Source organism: Lissotriton helveticus, chromosome 5_1, assembly GCF_964261635.1.
Source record: "Lissotriton helveticus chromosome 5_1, aLisHel1.1, whole genome shotgun sequence".
In the NCBI taxonomy this organism is placed as follows: Eukaryota; Metazoa; Chordata; class Amphibia; order Caudata; family Salamandridae; genus Lissotriton; species Lissotriton helveticus.
The window spans coordinates 1,366,107,878-1,366,124,591 of record NC_136065.1 but is presented as its reverse complement, the minus strand read 5'-3'; the positions used below and the strand labels follow the sequence as shown (position 1 = coordinate 1,366,124,591).

The 16,714-nt window shown below is 47.3% G+C and overlaps 1 protein-coding gene across 2 annotated transcripts in view; it reads right to left on the bottom strand.

Annotated features, from left to right (window-relative positions):
• Positions 1–9,407, bottom strand: part of SNRPC (small nuclear ribonucleoprotein polypeptide C) — a 38,849-nt gene extending 29,442 nt beyond the window's left edge. The window contains exon 1 of one of the 2 annotated variants that reach the window (XM_078644267.1): positions 9,275–9,407. In XM_078644267.1, the coding sequence (XP_078500393.1) occupies positions 9,275–9,282 (8 nt within the window). In that variant the 5' untranslated portion in view covers positions 9,283–9,407. The remainder of the gene's footprint in view (positions 1–9,274) is intronic. The other variant, XM_078644268.1, reaches the window with a different exon arrangement.
• Positions 9,408–16,714: the final 7,307 nt, after the last annotated feature.

The following is a 16,714-nucleotide window of genomic DNA, read 5'->3' as shown; positions in this document are numbered from 1 at the left end:
TTTTTTAAACTACATCACACTAGCACAGTAAATTTTTGTATGGTCTGAATAAAACTATTTTCTTATCAGCTTTGTGTACTTTTTTAATTTCCTTTCGAGAATTTGCAAACTGTTGTAGCAAGAAGTTTAGTGGAGAAATGCAATGTATGTGTAAATGTAGCAACATGTGACAGAAAAGAACTGTACACACACATATATACACTCCTATATAACCATACCCTTCTCTTTCGGTCACACATTTCTGTTACACATACCGCCGTTTTCTGTTTGCGCTTCAAAGAGATGAAGCAAACACTTGACAATTTGCCCACCAAAAACGTTGTGCGCCTCAATTCTGAGGTACACTACCCGAAAACAGACATAGCCCTGCAATGTGCGGGCCTTATTTTCATGTGAGTGCCTGCATACCGCCATTCTACATCACTGCACTCCTGGCACTCGGGGTCTGGTTTTTAGAGCCGACAGCTCAGAAAAGTCCGAGGAATCAGCCTTCAATGATCATGTTTCCGGGTCTTTTACTGTCGCCCTGCATACATCAAACTCAGTCCCATCACTTGGCAAAATTGCGAGTAATTACACAAGAGCTAAATGCAGATAATGTGCAGGGAGGCAGTTCTCTTGTCTTGTTCCTCAGAGCTGACGGATCTCATCAGGATCTGCAGGGAGGCTGATCTCTTATCCAGTTCTGCATTGAAGCAGATTGCGTGCCGCATTCTGCAGCGAGGGGTGGAGCTTTTTTTTTATTTTCGCCCAGTCATGGAAATTCAGAACTGCAGTGCAAAGCCTCTTGAGCATGTTGCTTGCCAGAGAAAGGCACATGGAGATAAAAAACAAGCCTGGTGTGGTGCGCATGCGCCCAATGCACGCGAAAGCACAGATAGCACACTGAGCGTAACCGCAAGCCGTAGGCGGCTTCAATTCCTGGCAAAGGTGGGACATGCACCCGCCTTTGCCCAATTGCGTGCTGTCTTAGCACGCACAGGCCAATAGGAAAAATTAACACAAAAAATTACACATGCACAAGAACGTCTTGAGTGATTCCAAGAGGTTGTTTTACCTAGGAGCAGCGCATGCGCGCTGAGCCAGGCTCGACCTAAAAAAGTGCACCCTTTAAATAGACAAAAAAATATATATATGGCCGATTCACAGTGCTCCCAGTACCATTCCTCACTGCACCAATCTAGTCACATACACAGATATCTGTAGTGATCACATTAGCCAACTGAGGCTTCATAATGTAAAACAGTATATTTCCCATTCATTTGAGGCGTGTGTGCGTTATTATATATGCAGATACCAGAAGGTGGGGGAAAAAGTAGAATATTATATTCTTTAAAGCTATGTCTTTGACCCAGTCTCAACACTCACTGGCCCTGCTATAGCACTCGGTACTACAGCTGTTACACCTTTTTCCTGCACTTTAACTGATCTATATAAATGAAGACAGCCTAGAAACGTGGCAGTTGCGCTTCCAGGCTTTCTTCATTTATAAATATGTGTAGGCTCATTTGCGCAGCAGGGGAGGGACAAATTATGTGGCAAGGCTGTGTAAATCATGCGGCAAGAAAAGACAAATTATGTGGTGTAGTACAGCACATTTTGTGATATTACTTATTTTCACACTTGTTAACACTTCCTGGGCATATGGTGCACCTCGGTACCAGTTTAACAACCAAACAAAGTGATATGGAACAGAAGGGTGACCAGTCAACTTTTGCAAAAGCTGTTCCACTGTGCTGCAACATGTGTTGCTGCATTTTCATTAACTTTTGAACCGTTTGAGGTGGAAGCAACATTTTTTATTAAAGTCTGCATATTATGCAGCAGATGATGGTTTATGTGGAAAATACATAACTGTGCGATAAACACGGCAGCACCGCATATTTCCAGTGACTCTGATTTACAGGTATTTACATTTTGTGTGTTGCTTAAAAACAACATTCTGCAGCCTTTTGTTTCACACTCGCTGCACTCCAGCAATACTGTCACATAATTCACTTTAAAACCTCCTTTCACTTTGCAGTCAGAGAAAAAGTAAGCACTGATGCCCATCATAAAAGAATGCGCAGCAAATTGACGCAGCATTACATTTGAGCTCAGTCTTTAAAGACCTGGTAAATGTGACAAAATAAACACAGAATGTAAATGCTCCTTTACTTATTGTTCCGGCTTTCCTGACCCACCGAAAAAAATGTAATTGCAACTCACTGGTGGGTTACACCCCACAGTGTGGGGAAAATCTGGCTTAGATACATCAGCCCTAACCACTGGGTCACAGACAAAGGCTTCATAGACACCCAAAGGGACATAAATGAATAGGTGACTTGTGACAGCAACCCAAAACGGCCATCCTGGTGTTGCAGTAAATAGGAGACGGCACAATAACGGTATGTTAGCATTGGTTAAACAGATCTAAATCTAGGCTGTACATTTTTTTAAAGCACATCTCCTTGTCCATGCCACATTAAATGATGGGAAGAGGATTCCAAAGTTGTGAGACCAGAAGGGCAAGGAAATGCCCAGCTTTCCACACCCGTTTGATCCTAGCAATTATTAACAGTTGTACATTTGATTTACTTAAATCCACGATGAGCAAAGTATGTTTTACACTTTCAATCCGATACCCAAGACCATACAATGAAAAGCAAAGGACTAAGCTTTTAAATTGAATTTACTTATTCACTGGGATGCACTGTGGGGACCTGAGGAGGGTATGTTGCTGAAGCGGTATCTTCAAAATCAGCCTGGCTGCGGCATTTAGCTCCAAGTACACCTGCCTAACTTAACAATGAGAAAGACCAAGATAAAGTGAGTGTGCACAATACAATCTGGATGTAACAGGCAAGATGTCCAAAAATCTTTGAAATCGGTAACAAAGAAAAACCGGTGTCGGCAGTCTCTGCAGCAAGAGCATGAAGGCTAATGCATTTTCAAATTTGACACCAAGATTTCTCAAGTTCTTTAGGCCACCAACCAAGCAACCAGATTGATTTGGTGCTACCAAAGATCAAAATCTGTATTTGTCAGAGTTTAATGCCAAACAACTTGTTTTTATCCATTAAAAATCAGAGTGAAGCATAGCTAAAAGGCAACCAGAAAACTGCAGATTTTTTTTTTAACAATGGAGGACTTCAGCAGTATATCATCAGCATACTAAAACACCTAAGGCCATAGGGCCAAACAATCAAAGCTAAAGGGAGCAGGTAGACATTAAATAACATTGGATCAATGAAGAGCCGCTTTGCTCTCCAACTGTTTGGCTTATTTTGGAATGGAAAGATTTTATCCAGCTGCGAGCCAACCTATCAACCCCCACACTTCAAGTTGTGTATTCACGATTGAGTGCAGCACTGTGTCAAATGCATTGGAGAAGTCCAACCCAGATCTCTTACCTGGGGGTGTTTGAAAAGTTTTAGCACTCAATCCATGATCTAGGTATGTTTGCTATGTTCGCCCTAAGACGTGGGCCCCTTGCTTGCTGTGCCACTGGATTCAAGCTAGCCTGGTTGATGAGGCGTGATACCCCGAAACCGGTCCCAGGATTCTTGTTTCCTGGCCAGGGAGGACCTGACGGATCGAGCTGGACTGTTCCCATGAGGAGCAGGGTCAAGACTAAATTGCATATGGCTGGGGTGGCATGGTGAGCAAAAGAATGATGGGTTTAACCCAGATAAAAACTGGAGGGGGTGGTGGATGTCTTTCAAAAGTTTAAGCACTCCTTGCTGTGTTTGCTATGTTCGCCCTACGTGGCATGGGGTATGTATACCCAGATGTGGGTCCTTTGTCTGATGTGAAACTGGATTAAAGTTCATTAGGGGTGATACCCTGAAACAGGTCCCAGGATGCTGGTTTCCAGTCCAGGGAGGGCCTGGCAGTTCAGGCTGGACTGTTCCCATGGGGAGCAGGGTCAAGACTGATTTGCATATGGCTGGGTCCAAAGTGGGGTGGCACAGTGAGTAAAAGAACAATGGATTTAACCCAAATCTCTTGACTGGGGGTGAGTATTTGAAGTTTCAGCACTCCGCCCATCATCTTGTTGTGTTTGTTTGCTAAGTCCAACAGCACCAGAGTGACTATAATCCAAGCTGAACTTAATACATTTAGTAAATTCGAGCATTGTCTTAGGCGATTGGTGGTTATGCACAGTGGACGTTACCGCCCTGTATTCCTCGATTCCTCATAATGGAATTTGCGGCGGCACCATCTTATGCGAATATTTTCATGTCTAGATTTGAATCTGTACACATTCTTCAGAATCTAGAGTGGACATAGGATTTAGTGTTATTCAAAAGATATATCGATGACATATTTATCATCTGGAAAGGGGAAAAAATGTACTGCAAAAGAATATTGCAGGCTTGAATTCACATCATGAATGTATCAAGTTTACCCATCAAATGGATAAACAACAAATAGCTTTCTTGGTATCAATTGACAATAACACAGTTAAAACCAAAGTGTACACTAAAACAATGGATCGCAACACTTGTTTGCATTTTAAAAGATTCCACCAAGAATCCCTTAAAAAGTATCTGCCTCTGTCTCAATTTATTAGATTAAAGCGTATAACCTCTGATCCCACAGAGGTGGCAGCAACGATCGATAACCAGGCCATGAAATATTGGAGGCGAGGTTACCCAAGGAACATCATTGAATAACCAATTGTAAGAGTGGGAAAGCTGAACAGAGAAAATGTACTCAGGCCTAGAGTCCATAATGAGAAATCACCAACTGCCTGTGTTCTTAAATATTCCATGCAAGCTCACAAAATCAAAAACATCATTAAGAAACAGTGGGCATTGATTCAATTGGAACCAGATTAAAAAAGTTTATTTGATGACAATCACGTTTGCGTTCCAGAGGTCAAAGAACATTAAAGAGTTTTTGAATAGCAAAAGAGTTAAGAGACATGTATCAAAAGGCATGCAAAGATGCGAGAACTGTGTCCATTGCAACAACGTAATTGTAGGCAATGAATTTACACAACTCACGAAAGGCAATAAAATACCATTATTTCACTCCAGCACGTATGATACAAAAAATGCTGTGTACGCCATCAAGTGCCCGTGTGGCAACATTTATGTCGGACAGACCGAAAGAAAGATCAAGATCAGAATAACAACATAAAAGTAATGTTAGAATGAAGAATATGAAGTCTACCGTAGCTACACATTGGCAGGAGGCTGGTCATAAAATTACACAAATCAGTTTTACGATTTTGGAAGCTGTTTAACAATGTTGTGACATGGACCTCATAAACAATTGTTAAGAGCAGAATTCTTTTGGATCAGGAAATTGCATTCCATCCAACTGTATGGAATGAATGACCGAGTGGAACTAGTGTGCTTTTTATAAAGAGAGCCAAGAGATATGTGATTTTTTTTGTTTATTTTTTGCTTTTTTGAACACTGCACAACATATTGAGTTTGTGTTTTCCCACAGATCGGTCTTTGCTATTGTAATATTGTTATGCTTATTTACTAAATGTACTTAGGAGATCTTATCTAGTTATATTGAGGTGGGAATAAAACTGCCAGCGATTGCCACACGCTATAGATAAGAAGCAATATGAATGTATTGAGAATAGTTTAGCACAGAAGGTCAACGATGTAGATAGGATAGAAGCGTGAGCACGCACTGGATCATGTGCAGAGTGAGAGTGGATTGATGAAAGCTGATTGGGTTACATCACGTGAGAGAGTTCAGTGCTTAAGAGGCTCTCTCACATCACGTGACTTGTTAAACATGAAATGGTTGAAACTTGATTGGCTAATATAAAACTTTGAAAGCACGAACACGGAAGTGCTGCCTTGACGATACTTTGCCTGGTTTTTGACCGGCATGCACACTTACGCTTGGAAGTAAGTAAGCGGGAGGCAGTTAGTGGAGGTACGGGGCTAACTGAGGTCAGTTACAATCAGGCTGTAGCGCAGAGCATTATACTCTTAAAAGAACATCGATCAGCTGTTAGCGGCACAGTGAACCTTTGCACAGTGGTCTGTAACACCGTAACAATCTTTGTAATGTAAATCTGCCGATGCTCCGTGTGCTCTAGCACGTGTGTTTCTTTGCATTATTCTGGTGCACCGTTCACTCGACCTAGGTATTTCAATGATGTGGTTGCAATGGGATTTGAGAGATCATAAGATTCATTTGTATAAATCTGCTGATGCTGCATGTGCTCTAGCATGTCTATTGCACTTGACCTATGTATTTCAATGATATGGCTATTTTAGGCATGACTGACTAGAGTTTGATCTGTTTTTTTTCTATTTTTTCCTAGATCCCTGAAGAATGGTCGATACTTGACCCGAAATGCATTGGGTATCATGAAAAGGGTTCTTTTGTCTATACCATAATGGAATTTGGAATCAATGTTCCATGATTTAATGGATGAACTAATAAACAAATGAAGTAATTGAATTCTCAGAAACATTGGAATTATTTGTTGATGAAAGTGGAACTATTATAAGAAACGTAGGGGCATATTACCAACGATTAGCGATATTTATCGCTAAGTAGGCGTAGCAACGATTTTTTTTATCGCTAAGCATCGCCGGAAATTATCGCTGAGATAACTTGCTATTAGCAAGGTTCATCTCCAAAGCGATAATTTTTTCGGCGATAGCGTGAATATCGCTGAGAATACAGCGATATTCAGGCATTAGCGACAAAATGTTCTTAGCCATGTTATCCACCTCCCATTGGATAACATGGCTAAGAACTGGTCTGAGCAGGGGTTGGTTTTTGGCGATAGCGGGAATATTTCCAACGCTACGCCTGCCTTGCTAATAGGTGATAGCGACGTTAGCGACTGCTTTCAGTCGCTAACTGGTTGGGTACGCCCACTTTGCATGTCATTAGCAATAAACATCGCTGACATGCAAAGCAGGCCCCAAACCGCTCGCTATCGCCTATAAGCCGTCGCTAACATCAGGTAGCGACCGCTTGCTAATGTCGCGATAGAATTATCGCTGCTTAGCAGCCGAAAACGGCCGCTAAATCGGCGATAATTGTCTATCGCCCCCCTTGGTAATATGCCCCGTAATGTTTCAATAAAAGTGCACACATCCTAGGGACTGGTTCGCCTGACCCATGTACTTCAGTATTATGTAGGGCACTGATCGACACAGTGCAACGGATGTATTAGCACACCACGAACAAGCAAAGCGTTTGTCATTATCGTTAGAAATCGGAGAGCACTGAGAAACAAAACTGTGATTAAGCTCAACACGACAGCACAAGTCGAAGCACTGAGCACAGCCTGCTTCCACACCCTATGTATGCTACTTAAGATTTTCAAGTGGCTGCCACTGAACACCAGACGCACTGTCGCAGAAGCACTCATCAGATGCAGGCTCTACTACGACAAAGCACTCCATGTCGAAATCTCCAAGCAGCTCCTACAGACCACCGAAGCAAGACTCATACCCAATCTCCCATGCCACACCCATATCTCACCCCACTTCTGAGGGGTCGATGGACTCCCCATTCACAAGCAGTCAATTCAAACTCCTCACACACACATACAAAGCCTTGCACAACACTGGGCCAGCATACCAGAGCAGCCGCATACACTTTCACCAGACTATCAGCCACTCAGCCTTCCCCACCTTCACAAAAGCGGAGCAGGAGGTCCCTTGATCCCCTACATAGCATCCAAATCATGGAACAACCTCCCACGGAATATTAGAGTCTCCTGCTCGCTTCGGGAATTCAACATGAAGCTGAAGACCTGTCTCTTTGAATAACTATGTGATAACCACATGCCTATTCAAGCACATGAATAACCTCAATGGTGATTGTGCGCTATAAAAAAATATACTGTGCTGGTAGGATTCTTGGAACAAGGGCCAAACAAAAGAGTTTCACCAAGGAATCAGTTGTATGGAAAATAGATTATGTCATTATACCCGTTCTCCCACAAAAGAGCCTCAGACATGCTAGCACTGGATTAAAAAGGCAGAGTGTTTACGCCATGATTTTTCTTCATATTTCCAGGCGTACAAAGCCAAATCTGCGATGTATTTCTTATCCAGAGTTTCCAACTAATTATAAATTGTGTGTAGTGTGAAGCATGAAAGCATACGAGGATAGTACCAGAGATTATGACACGATAGTAAGGGCCAATAAGTTATTGAGCTTCTGAAACCCTTTTGGGTGTGGACGAGTGCATGTTTTAAGTGTAATTCGCATATACTATATGTTTTAAAGATTTAGGCTCGTGGTGACATTTAATTATTTTGTAATTTCTGAAAGGGGATGTCTAGAGAAAGCACGGTTGAACGGAGTTGACACTCAGTTTAACGGGCTGCAAATAAACGCTATAAACGTGAGTGCAGGCCGATTTCTGCTGTTTTGCGTTGTACACAATGAGTTTGCAATAAGCCTTGTAGTTAAAAAAAATGCCTTATTTGAAAAATAACTTTATGGCTCGCGAGTTACTGTCTCTTGGGTGAAAGCTACACTACAGCCCTCGAGGAAGAACAGAAGCTTGCGGGCAAACACAAATCACAACTACTTCAGAGACCTTTGACCCACCAGCAAGAGCTACACAGCAAAGCATAGTGCGTACGGAAGCACAGATCATTAGAATAGTCCGGTAGTTATCACAGTGTTAATCTGGCAGAGGCAATTAGGGCTTCCGCCCTGTAGTAGAAGTTCACGGGAACGACCATTAAGTTTATGGTCGTTAGACGAGACGCATCTTCAAGGGCGTTCCTTTAGATGTGCGCTAACCCAAGGGAAGTAAGAGACAACCGATCGTTCAGGAACTACAAACAGCAGAGGTTACCATTCGGGCACAGCACTGGTGGCCAAATCCTTGTTCAGTCAATTCGGGTTTTCGCTATGAATTTTGCATTGTGAGGATATTGACCGAATGGGGACGCCACCTTTGAGATTTTCTCAATAAATGTTTTAGACAGGTGGCCGTGGTCTGTTTTATTTGGGGAAATTAGGTCAGTCGAGGAAAGCTAAAATAATATCAATGGACCATTCACCTTTGTCGAGCGAACGACTAAGACAGGAAAACTCAGACAACATTCGGAAAACTAAAGCTATCATTTGTATTCTCGCTATCGCCCACACAAAGACTGAGGCTGTTCGCCCATACAGGGGTTCCGTGTTAATCTCCACGGTGCTGTGCAAGGCCTCCCACCGGCACTCCACATAAAAAGGTAACTCACGTGTACAAGCCCACTATCCAGGATTTCCCTTAAAAACAGCCAGGCTGCCCTACCCTCCCTTCCCTCCCCTGATTTCCATCTCTCACTTGGGCATGGCTTCGTTTCTCCCGAAATGCTGGGCTTCGCTCCACGGCTCACCGCGCTCTCTCCGCCACCCAACAGTCGCCGCCGGAAGTGACGTCACTATCCCGCGACTGTCTGCACAGCCTGCCGCAGAGAGAGAAGAAAGACCCGCTAGACTCAAACCCGCATCATAACGAAGCTATGGCAGTCTTGAAATAGTGTTACTTTGTTTTTCGATTGAAAGATAAAAGTAAATCTCAATAAGTAATGTATAACGTTTATTTTTTTTAACAATATATATTTTTTAGTTTTAAATAGCACGACATCGACGCAAGGACATCGGAGGGCTTCACCAAAGAGCCAGTAAAAAAAATAAAGAAATTCTACCTATATTTAAGGACACAGAGGTAAGGAGTATGCTTCTCGTTCTTTTACTACTGAAAACACAGCAACCAATCATGAAAACAATACACAGAAATAGTAACTACATTTCTTATGAGCCCTTTAGCCCCGTCCCCATACTGCTCCACCAATAACGTCCTCTTAGTCCATATATCAGTCCTTCGTTTTTTAGGTCTCGGATAGCCTTGCTGCCCACATGCACAGCTAGCTCGTCAAGATTTAATGTTTCAGTAAAGGGCTTTAAGCCCCGCCCCTCTTTCCCATTGGCTGGCGTCACCGTTTATGCTAAACGGTGACCAGCCATTGGAAAAGAGCTCTTTATGATGTGTACCTTAGGCTTTTTCGGCTGGCCCACTTGGACGGGCTCGCCTGTTTTCCGTGTGTCGCAAAAGGTTTCTTATCTTTATTGGGCTGTGTGTTTGAAACACATGGCCCCATAAAGACAAGTTCCGCCGCGTGTTTATTTTTGCATCTCGCTTTCACTTTAAAGTGAAAGCGAGGTGCAAAAATAAACCACGGCTGCCTGGCGAGCGCTTGTTCTGGTATTCCAACTGTGTTATCCTGGACAGATCTCGTTATCTTTCCCTGCTCCTCGTTTAACTTTAGTTGGCAAATCGAATGCACCTTAGAAACGGACTCAACACCAGCACAAAAACAGTGCATTGAAAGTTGGACATGCAGAAACGTCACTTATTTATACATGTTGGGATCTTTGGGAACATTAACTACAGGTATGTATTTTTGTATAGGTGTTTTTCAGCATACACTCCATGATTCTGATTTAAAGTGTTGGGCGTCATGTGTGTGCGAGAGGATTGATTGGGTAGCACGGTTAGCTGAAGAAACAATGCCCGCCACGCCTGCTGCTTCCCAGGTTGGATTTAATCTTATTCTGTGCTGAGGAAGCTACGGAGCAGCATCCAGCGCGAGGGGCAGTGGATCCTTCTGTGTCAAGCTGAGGAGGGACCCTGGGATTAGGAAACCCATAAGGGGGGATCTCCGGTCTAGCGCTCACACGGATCCAGACTGCGCTTAAATCTAGTCTCAAGCTACACAGTCAGAAGCATGGGAGCTGCGCTCGAAACTAAAGCGCACTGAGGATAGGCTCCAACTCGGAGCCGAACTCTACTCGGGAGCAGCGCCTCTCAGAAGCAGACTGCACCCAGGAGCTGCACGCACTCATAACGGAGCCCACTCGAGACTGCCCCCCACCCCGGGAATCGGATCACACAGGCAATTGGCCTGCACCCGCCTCTTTATTCGTTCTTCTCTTCTCGACACTTTCATATGCAATTCACCAGCACTTAAAACGTTCCACGACTCGCTCTGATCGGTCCTGAAGGGGGAGAGCAGAGGTAGGGGCGTTGATGAAAGGAGGAGAGAATAGGAAAAGTGAGGGTAGAGGGCAAGGTCTAGAAAGCAGGTTCCGTTTCCCAGGGCTGAGAAAGGAGAGCTGATATATGAAGAGTGGGACAGAGGAGGGGCAAGATCAAAGAAAGACAAAGGAGGCGGGTGAGAGGAAGGGAGGCACGGAAAGAGGGGACCGGGAGAGGGAGTCAGGGAGACGGAAACCCAGAGTGATGGCAAATAGGGGAGAGGCAGGAGGAGGGAGACCAAAGATGGCCAGAAAGAAGATCTCTCAAGTACGGGTAAGAGGGGGACAGAGTAAGGAAGCATCAAGGAAAAAATTAGAGGGTAAAAAAGCTTTGGGAAAAGGATGAACTGGAGAGGTGGGAGACCATGGATTCAAGAAATGAAAAGGACTGAGACAGACAGGCTGAGGAGTGGTGGGTCATGGCCGGTGAAAGTGGCCAGTGCGGCAGCATGGTGATTCCGGCACTCTGGCTACCCACCTCTTCTGTTTGTCATGTTCTTCGCAAGTCACTCCAGCAGTATGTCTCGCCTGCATCCGTCGTGGCCCCTGCCTCCTCTCAGTGTGCTACTTTTCGTTGCCCGCGTGTTCATATTAATGAACTCACTCATATCAATTTGCCTGTATTCGTTTGTCCCCTCTATTTTTTTTTTTTTTTCACAACAAGTTTTATTGATAAAGATGAGCATATGAATGAAAGTGGCATCCCACAATCAGGACGATACCACCAGGCATTGTAGTTACATTTGCAAAATAAATCTGAGCATTAAAGCAAGGAACCAGCGGAACCAATGGTACACAAAAACCCCAACCCCATCTTCCTCGTTTCAGAATTTACCCACCCAACTCCCCGAACCCTCCCTCAACCCTCCCTAACCCATGCATGTGTGTGGGAGCCATATGTATGAAATCTCTTTGCGCATCAAGTGTGAGTGTGGGAGTGGGCTTCTCCGGAGTAGACTGGGCTATAGGTCCTCCTCCGGGTCCTCCGGGGGATCCAGTGTCAAACTTCTGTAGTCCGCCCACCGCTTCCATATCTTGAAATGTTTACGAGGGCATCCCCGCGCCTCAAAGATTGGCCTCTCCAGACCCATACAAAAATCTAAGCCTGCCTTCCACGCAGTCAGGGGGGGGGGCCTCACCTCCTTCCATGCTCGGGCCATGTCTCTTTTGGCTACCATCAGTCCCAGGAGGAGCAGGTGACGCTTATAGGTATTGCCACCAACCCCCTCTAGGATGTGCAGTAGGCCCAGGCGGTGGGTACGGGGAAGGGTCCAGCCCAACACCTCTGACAGACAGCCCCATACACCCCTCCAAAAGCCAACTAGTTTTGAGCACGACCACACCGTGTGGAGCAATGTACCCACCTCCGCCCCACATCTCAGACACTCCGGGGACTCAATCAGGCCTGCTCTCCACAGACGCTCTCGAGTATAATAAGCCCTGTGCAAAATCTTGAACTGTATGAGGCGAAACCGCATTGCTATAGCCGCCCCCCTCGGGGATTCTAATGCCTCCCGCCAGTCATCCTCATCCAGCGGTCCCACATCGGCCTCCCAGTGCGCCTTCAGCCGAAGAAGAGTGGAAGAGCAATGTACGACCATGGTCTGGTAAATGCGCGATACTTTTTTGTCTCCAAGGTCGCCCATGAACACCTTCGCCTCGATCGGGCTGAACTCCGGGAGCGAGTCAAGATTAGTTATACTGGGCGTCAATGCATGTCGAAGTTGTAAATAGCGATAAAATTGAGATTGGGGCATACCAAATTCAGCACTAAGAGCCTGAAAGGACTTGAGAGTCGTCCCGGACATCACATGACCGAGCTGCGAAATGCCTATTGAGTCCCAGCCATCGAAGCCTGATAACTTAGAAAGTTCCGGTAGCAAACCGTTACGCCACAGCGGCGTTTCCGCGGTCAGTCTACCCCACCAACCCATGCGGCGCAGGGCCTGCCGCCATATCCCAAATACAAGTTGAGTGACTCTCGGCAATGGCCGACGTAGCCGGGGTGAGTATAGGATGGCGTGGAGCGAGTTATCCCCCATTAACGCACGTTCTAGGGCGTACGCCGGATCTCCACCGTCACCATACCACCATTCATTTAGAACAAGAAGATGAGCGGCCTGGTAGTATGACCGTATATCCGAGGTGGCTAGGCCCCCACAGTACGTGGACAGGAAGCATGTGCGCAGCGCTACCCTGGCGGTACCGCCAGCCCAAAGGAAGCGGCCCAGTACTGAGTCGACCCGCCGAAACCATTGGGGTGGGATAGGATACGGATGGTTCTGTAGTTGGTAGAGGAGGCGCGGCAGTGCAACCATCTTAAAGATAGCCGACCTGCCAAAAATTGAAAGAGGCATTCTGGACCAAGTTTTAATATCCGCCTGGACCCGCTCCCAGACGGGCAAGAGGTTACGTTCCCAGGCCGTGTCCACTGAGTTCGAGAGGAACACCCCGAGGTATTTCAGACCAGCTGTGGCCACCTGCAGTTCCGAAGCCCAGGGATCCGTCACCATGTCCCCCTGTATTACCCATAGGGTAGATTTACGGACGTTGAGGTATAGACCCGACACCTCCCCGAAGAGTTGCATGACCTCCAGGACACGCGGGCCGGAGTGCTGTAAATCGGTGAGGAAGAAGAGGACATCGTCCGCGTATAATGCAATTTTATCCGACAGTGTGGTATTCCACTCAAAGCCCCGTATCAACGCATCTCTGCGAACTCTGGCCGCCAGGGGTTCCATTGCTAAGGCAAAAAGATAGGGGGAAAGAGGGCATCCCTGCCTAGTCCCCCGGCCAACGCGGAACTCCTCTGACACCGCCCCGGCGACTCGCACCGATGCCGTAATGTCCGTATAGAGCAGTTCGATATAGGACCGAAAAACCGGGCCCAGGTTGAGCCACGATAGTAGTGTAAATAGGTACGACCAGCTGACCGAATCAAAAGCCTTGTTGATATCGGCCAATAGCAGTGCCGCTTGGTCCCCCACGGCTCCAACAGCGTCTAGCGCCGCCTGTGCCCGTCTAATATTGTGTCGCGTTGCCCGGTGGGGCATGAAGCCCGCCTGATCAGAGTGAACTAGGTCTGTAATATACGGAGCCAGGCGGTTCGCTAGGGCTTTGGCCAATATTTTGGCCTCTATGTTGATGAGGGAAATAGGTCTGTACGAGTCATGGCTGCCCGGGGGCCTACCAGGCTTCTGAAATACCACTATTTCGGCATGGCGCCAATCGGGGGGCAACGTGCCCCGCGTCCTCGCCACCTCAAGAACTCGGCGATAGTGTGGCCCTAGCTGTACGTGAAATTTCTTGAAAAATTCACACGGGTAGCCATTAGGGCCAGGAGCCTTACCCGCATTGAGCTGCCCCAGAGCGTCTCCCAGCTCCTCCGCTGTGAGGGGTTGTGAAGGGGCAGGCCTTACCTCCCGGGTGCAGCGCTCCTGTAGGACCGCCCATACGGGCGATAACACTAACCCACAGCCAAAACCGGCTACCCCTCTGTCTGTTTCCCTGCAGGCGCCAACAGCAACACCGGAGTACAGCGGACCGGAAGCGGCCTGGCCTGACCCCGGAAGTACAACGGACACTGAAGGACCGGAAGTGGCCCCATCTGACCCCGGAAGGTGTTCCTCTGGAATCAGCGCAGACGCTAGAAAAGCCGGCGTCCCGGAGGAGGAGAGATCCCCAGCGGTGGACTCGTGGCAGGAGTCGGCGAGACGCGACGGATCCGGAGCGACGACGGTAGCAGAGAGGACGAGGAGAGAGAAAGAAGAAGAGGAAGACGTTTGGTGCGAGGATTGGTGGCATCCTCAGGAGGTGGCTGGAAAGCGGCCGTAACTCGGATGAGAGTTACGGCGGGGCACGTGAGTAAACGGTTAACATTTCTCCGTGTTTCCCCTCCATGTGTAATTAGTTTAAATAGTGTAATTCTTGTACATAGGTTCACGTGCACCCCACTGTATATTGTACACCCCCTTGCACTGTATAGTATCTTCCACCCAACCCCCCCTCACTATCGACACTCTGTCCCATCACCCCGTCTCTCTCATTCCCATCTTCCCCGTCCTTCCGCCCTCCCTCACGGCCTATTTCCGCCCTAACACTCCCGGTGTCGGTGTCATCCTCGTGAGTTCCGTGGCCATTTGGAACTAACTGCCCTGTGTCTCTTTCCTTATCTCCGAGGGACACCCCAACTCCCGTCACCAGGAAGGAGAACCCAGCCGTGCAGCAGAAGACCTACCTGGATTCTCCTCACCGGAACCCCTCACTCGGAAGCCCGACCTACCCACCGAGGCCAAGGACTAAACAGTTCTGTGTATCAATAAACCACTTGCTAATCATAGCACACTATCTCCGGCCTCCCAGCCTGTTATTCCGGCCCGCACACCCCCACACCCCACAAGTGGTGTCAGAAGTGGGATTGCCCGGAAGCATGGAGGCCGCCGTTAAACAGCTGGCAGAAGGCCAGGAACTACTTGGCAAGCTGATGGAACGGTTCCTCAAGACCGCAGAAGACGACAGGGGGCAGTTACACGACGTCCTGAAAGGGCAGGGCACGGCCCAGGATCAAGCACTCGAAAAACTAACGACCGTCATGGGACAGCAAAAGCCCATGACCTCGCTACCCTCGGTGGTCTTGCAGAAATATGTGGCTGGCGAAGATCCCGATTTTTTCTTCACTAATTTTGAACGCCTCGCTCAAGCAGCGGCCTGGCCCGCTGACCGCTGGGGTCATTACCTCGGACCTCTTCTGACAGGGGAATTGCAGGCAGCCTATCAGCAAGCAAACGTACAAGGGCAGACCCCTTATGCGGATATCAAGAAGTGTATCTTGGAGCGTCTGGGGATAGACGATGAACATACCGGGTTAGGCTCCGCCAGGCCAAGGAGGGGCCACAAGAAAATCCCCGGGCATTGTCCTACCGCATACAAGACTTGGCAGACCGATGGTTAAAACCTGAGACCTCCAGCAAGGCAGAAATAATGTCCAAGATATACCTGGAGCAATACCTGGCTTCGCTACATCCCGCCACACAGAAGTGGGTCCGCCAACATGCCCGATTAACTCTTGACAGTGCTGTCGAAATAGCCAGCGCGTACAACCGAGCCCAGGAATCCCAGCGGCTGAAGGAAGAACACTCAGCCCACATAGTTCGCGGCAGTCATCCCCGACCATCAAGGCCTCCACTAGCAGTACGAAAACCAGAACCAGCCCCCTTGATGCCTTATCCGGTGCTGCCAAGACCCCCCCAGCCAGGTCCCCAATGTTATCATTGTGGCGGGTTCGGACACATAGCCCGCATATGCCCTCAGAAGGAGGAACCCATGGAGATCGGGTTTACCCGGAACTATGTGTGTCTTACGACCGAAACAACCCCTCCGCCATTCCGTTGCCCAGTACGGATCGAGGGACACAGCATGATGGCGCTTGCAGATACCGGGTGTCGCCATAGCGTTCTGCGTCCCCAAGAACTACCTCACGCAGTGGGACCCGTGACCGGGACAGTAGCCATCAAATGTGTCCACGGAGACACGAAATGCTACCCAACAGCACAAGTACGAGTGCAACACCCTACCGATAAAGGAAGTCTACTGACGGTTGGTTTGGTGCCCAATCTACCGGAACAGGCGATTCTTGGGAGCGATTACAGCGGTCTTCCCCATCTCCTTCAAGACACCACAGTCTCCT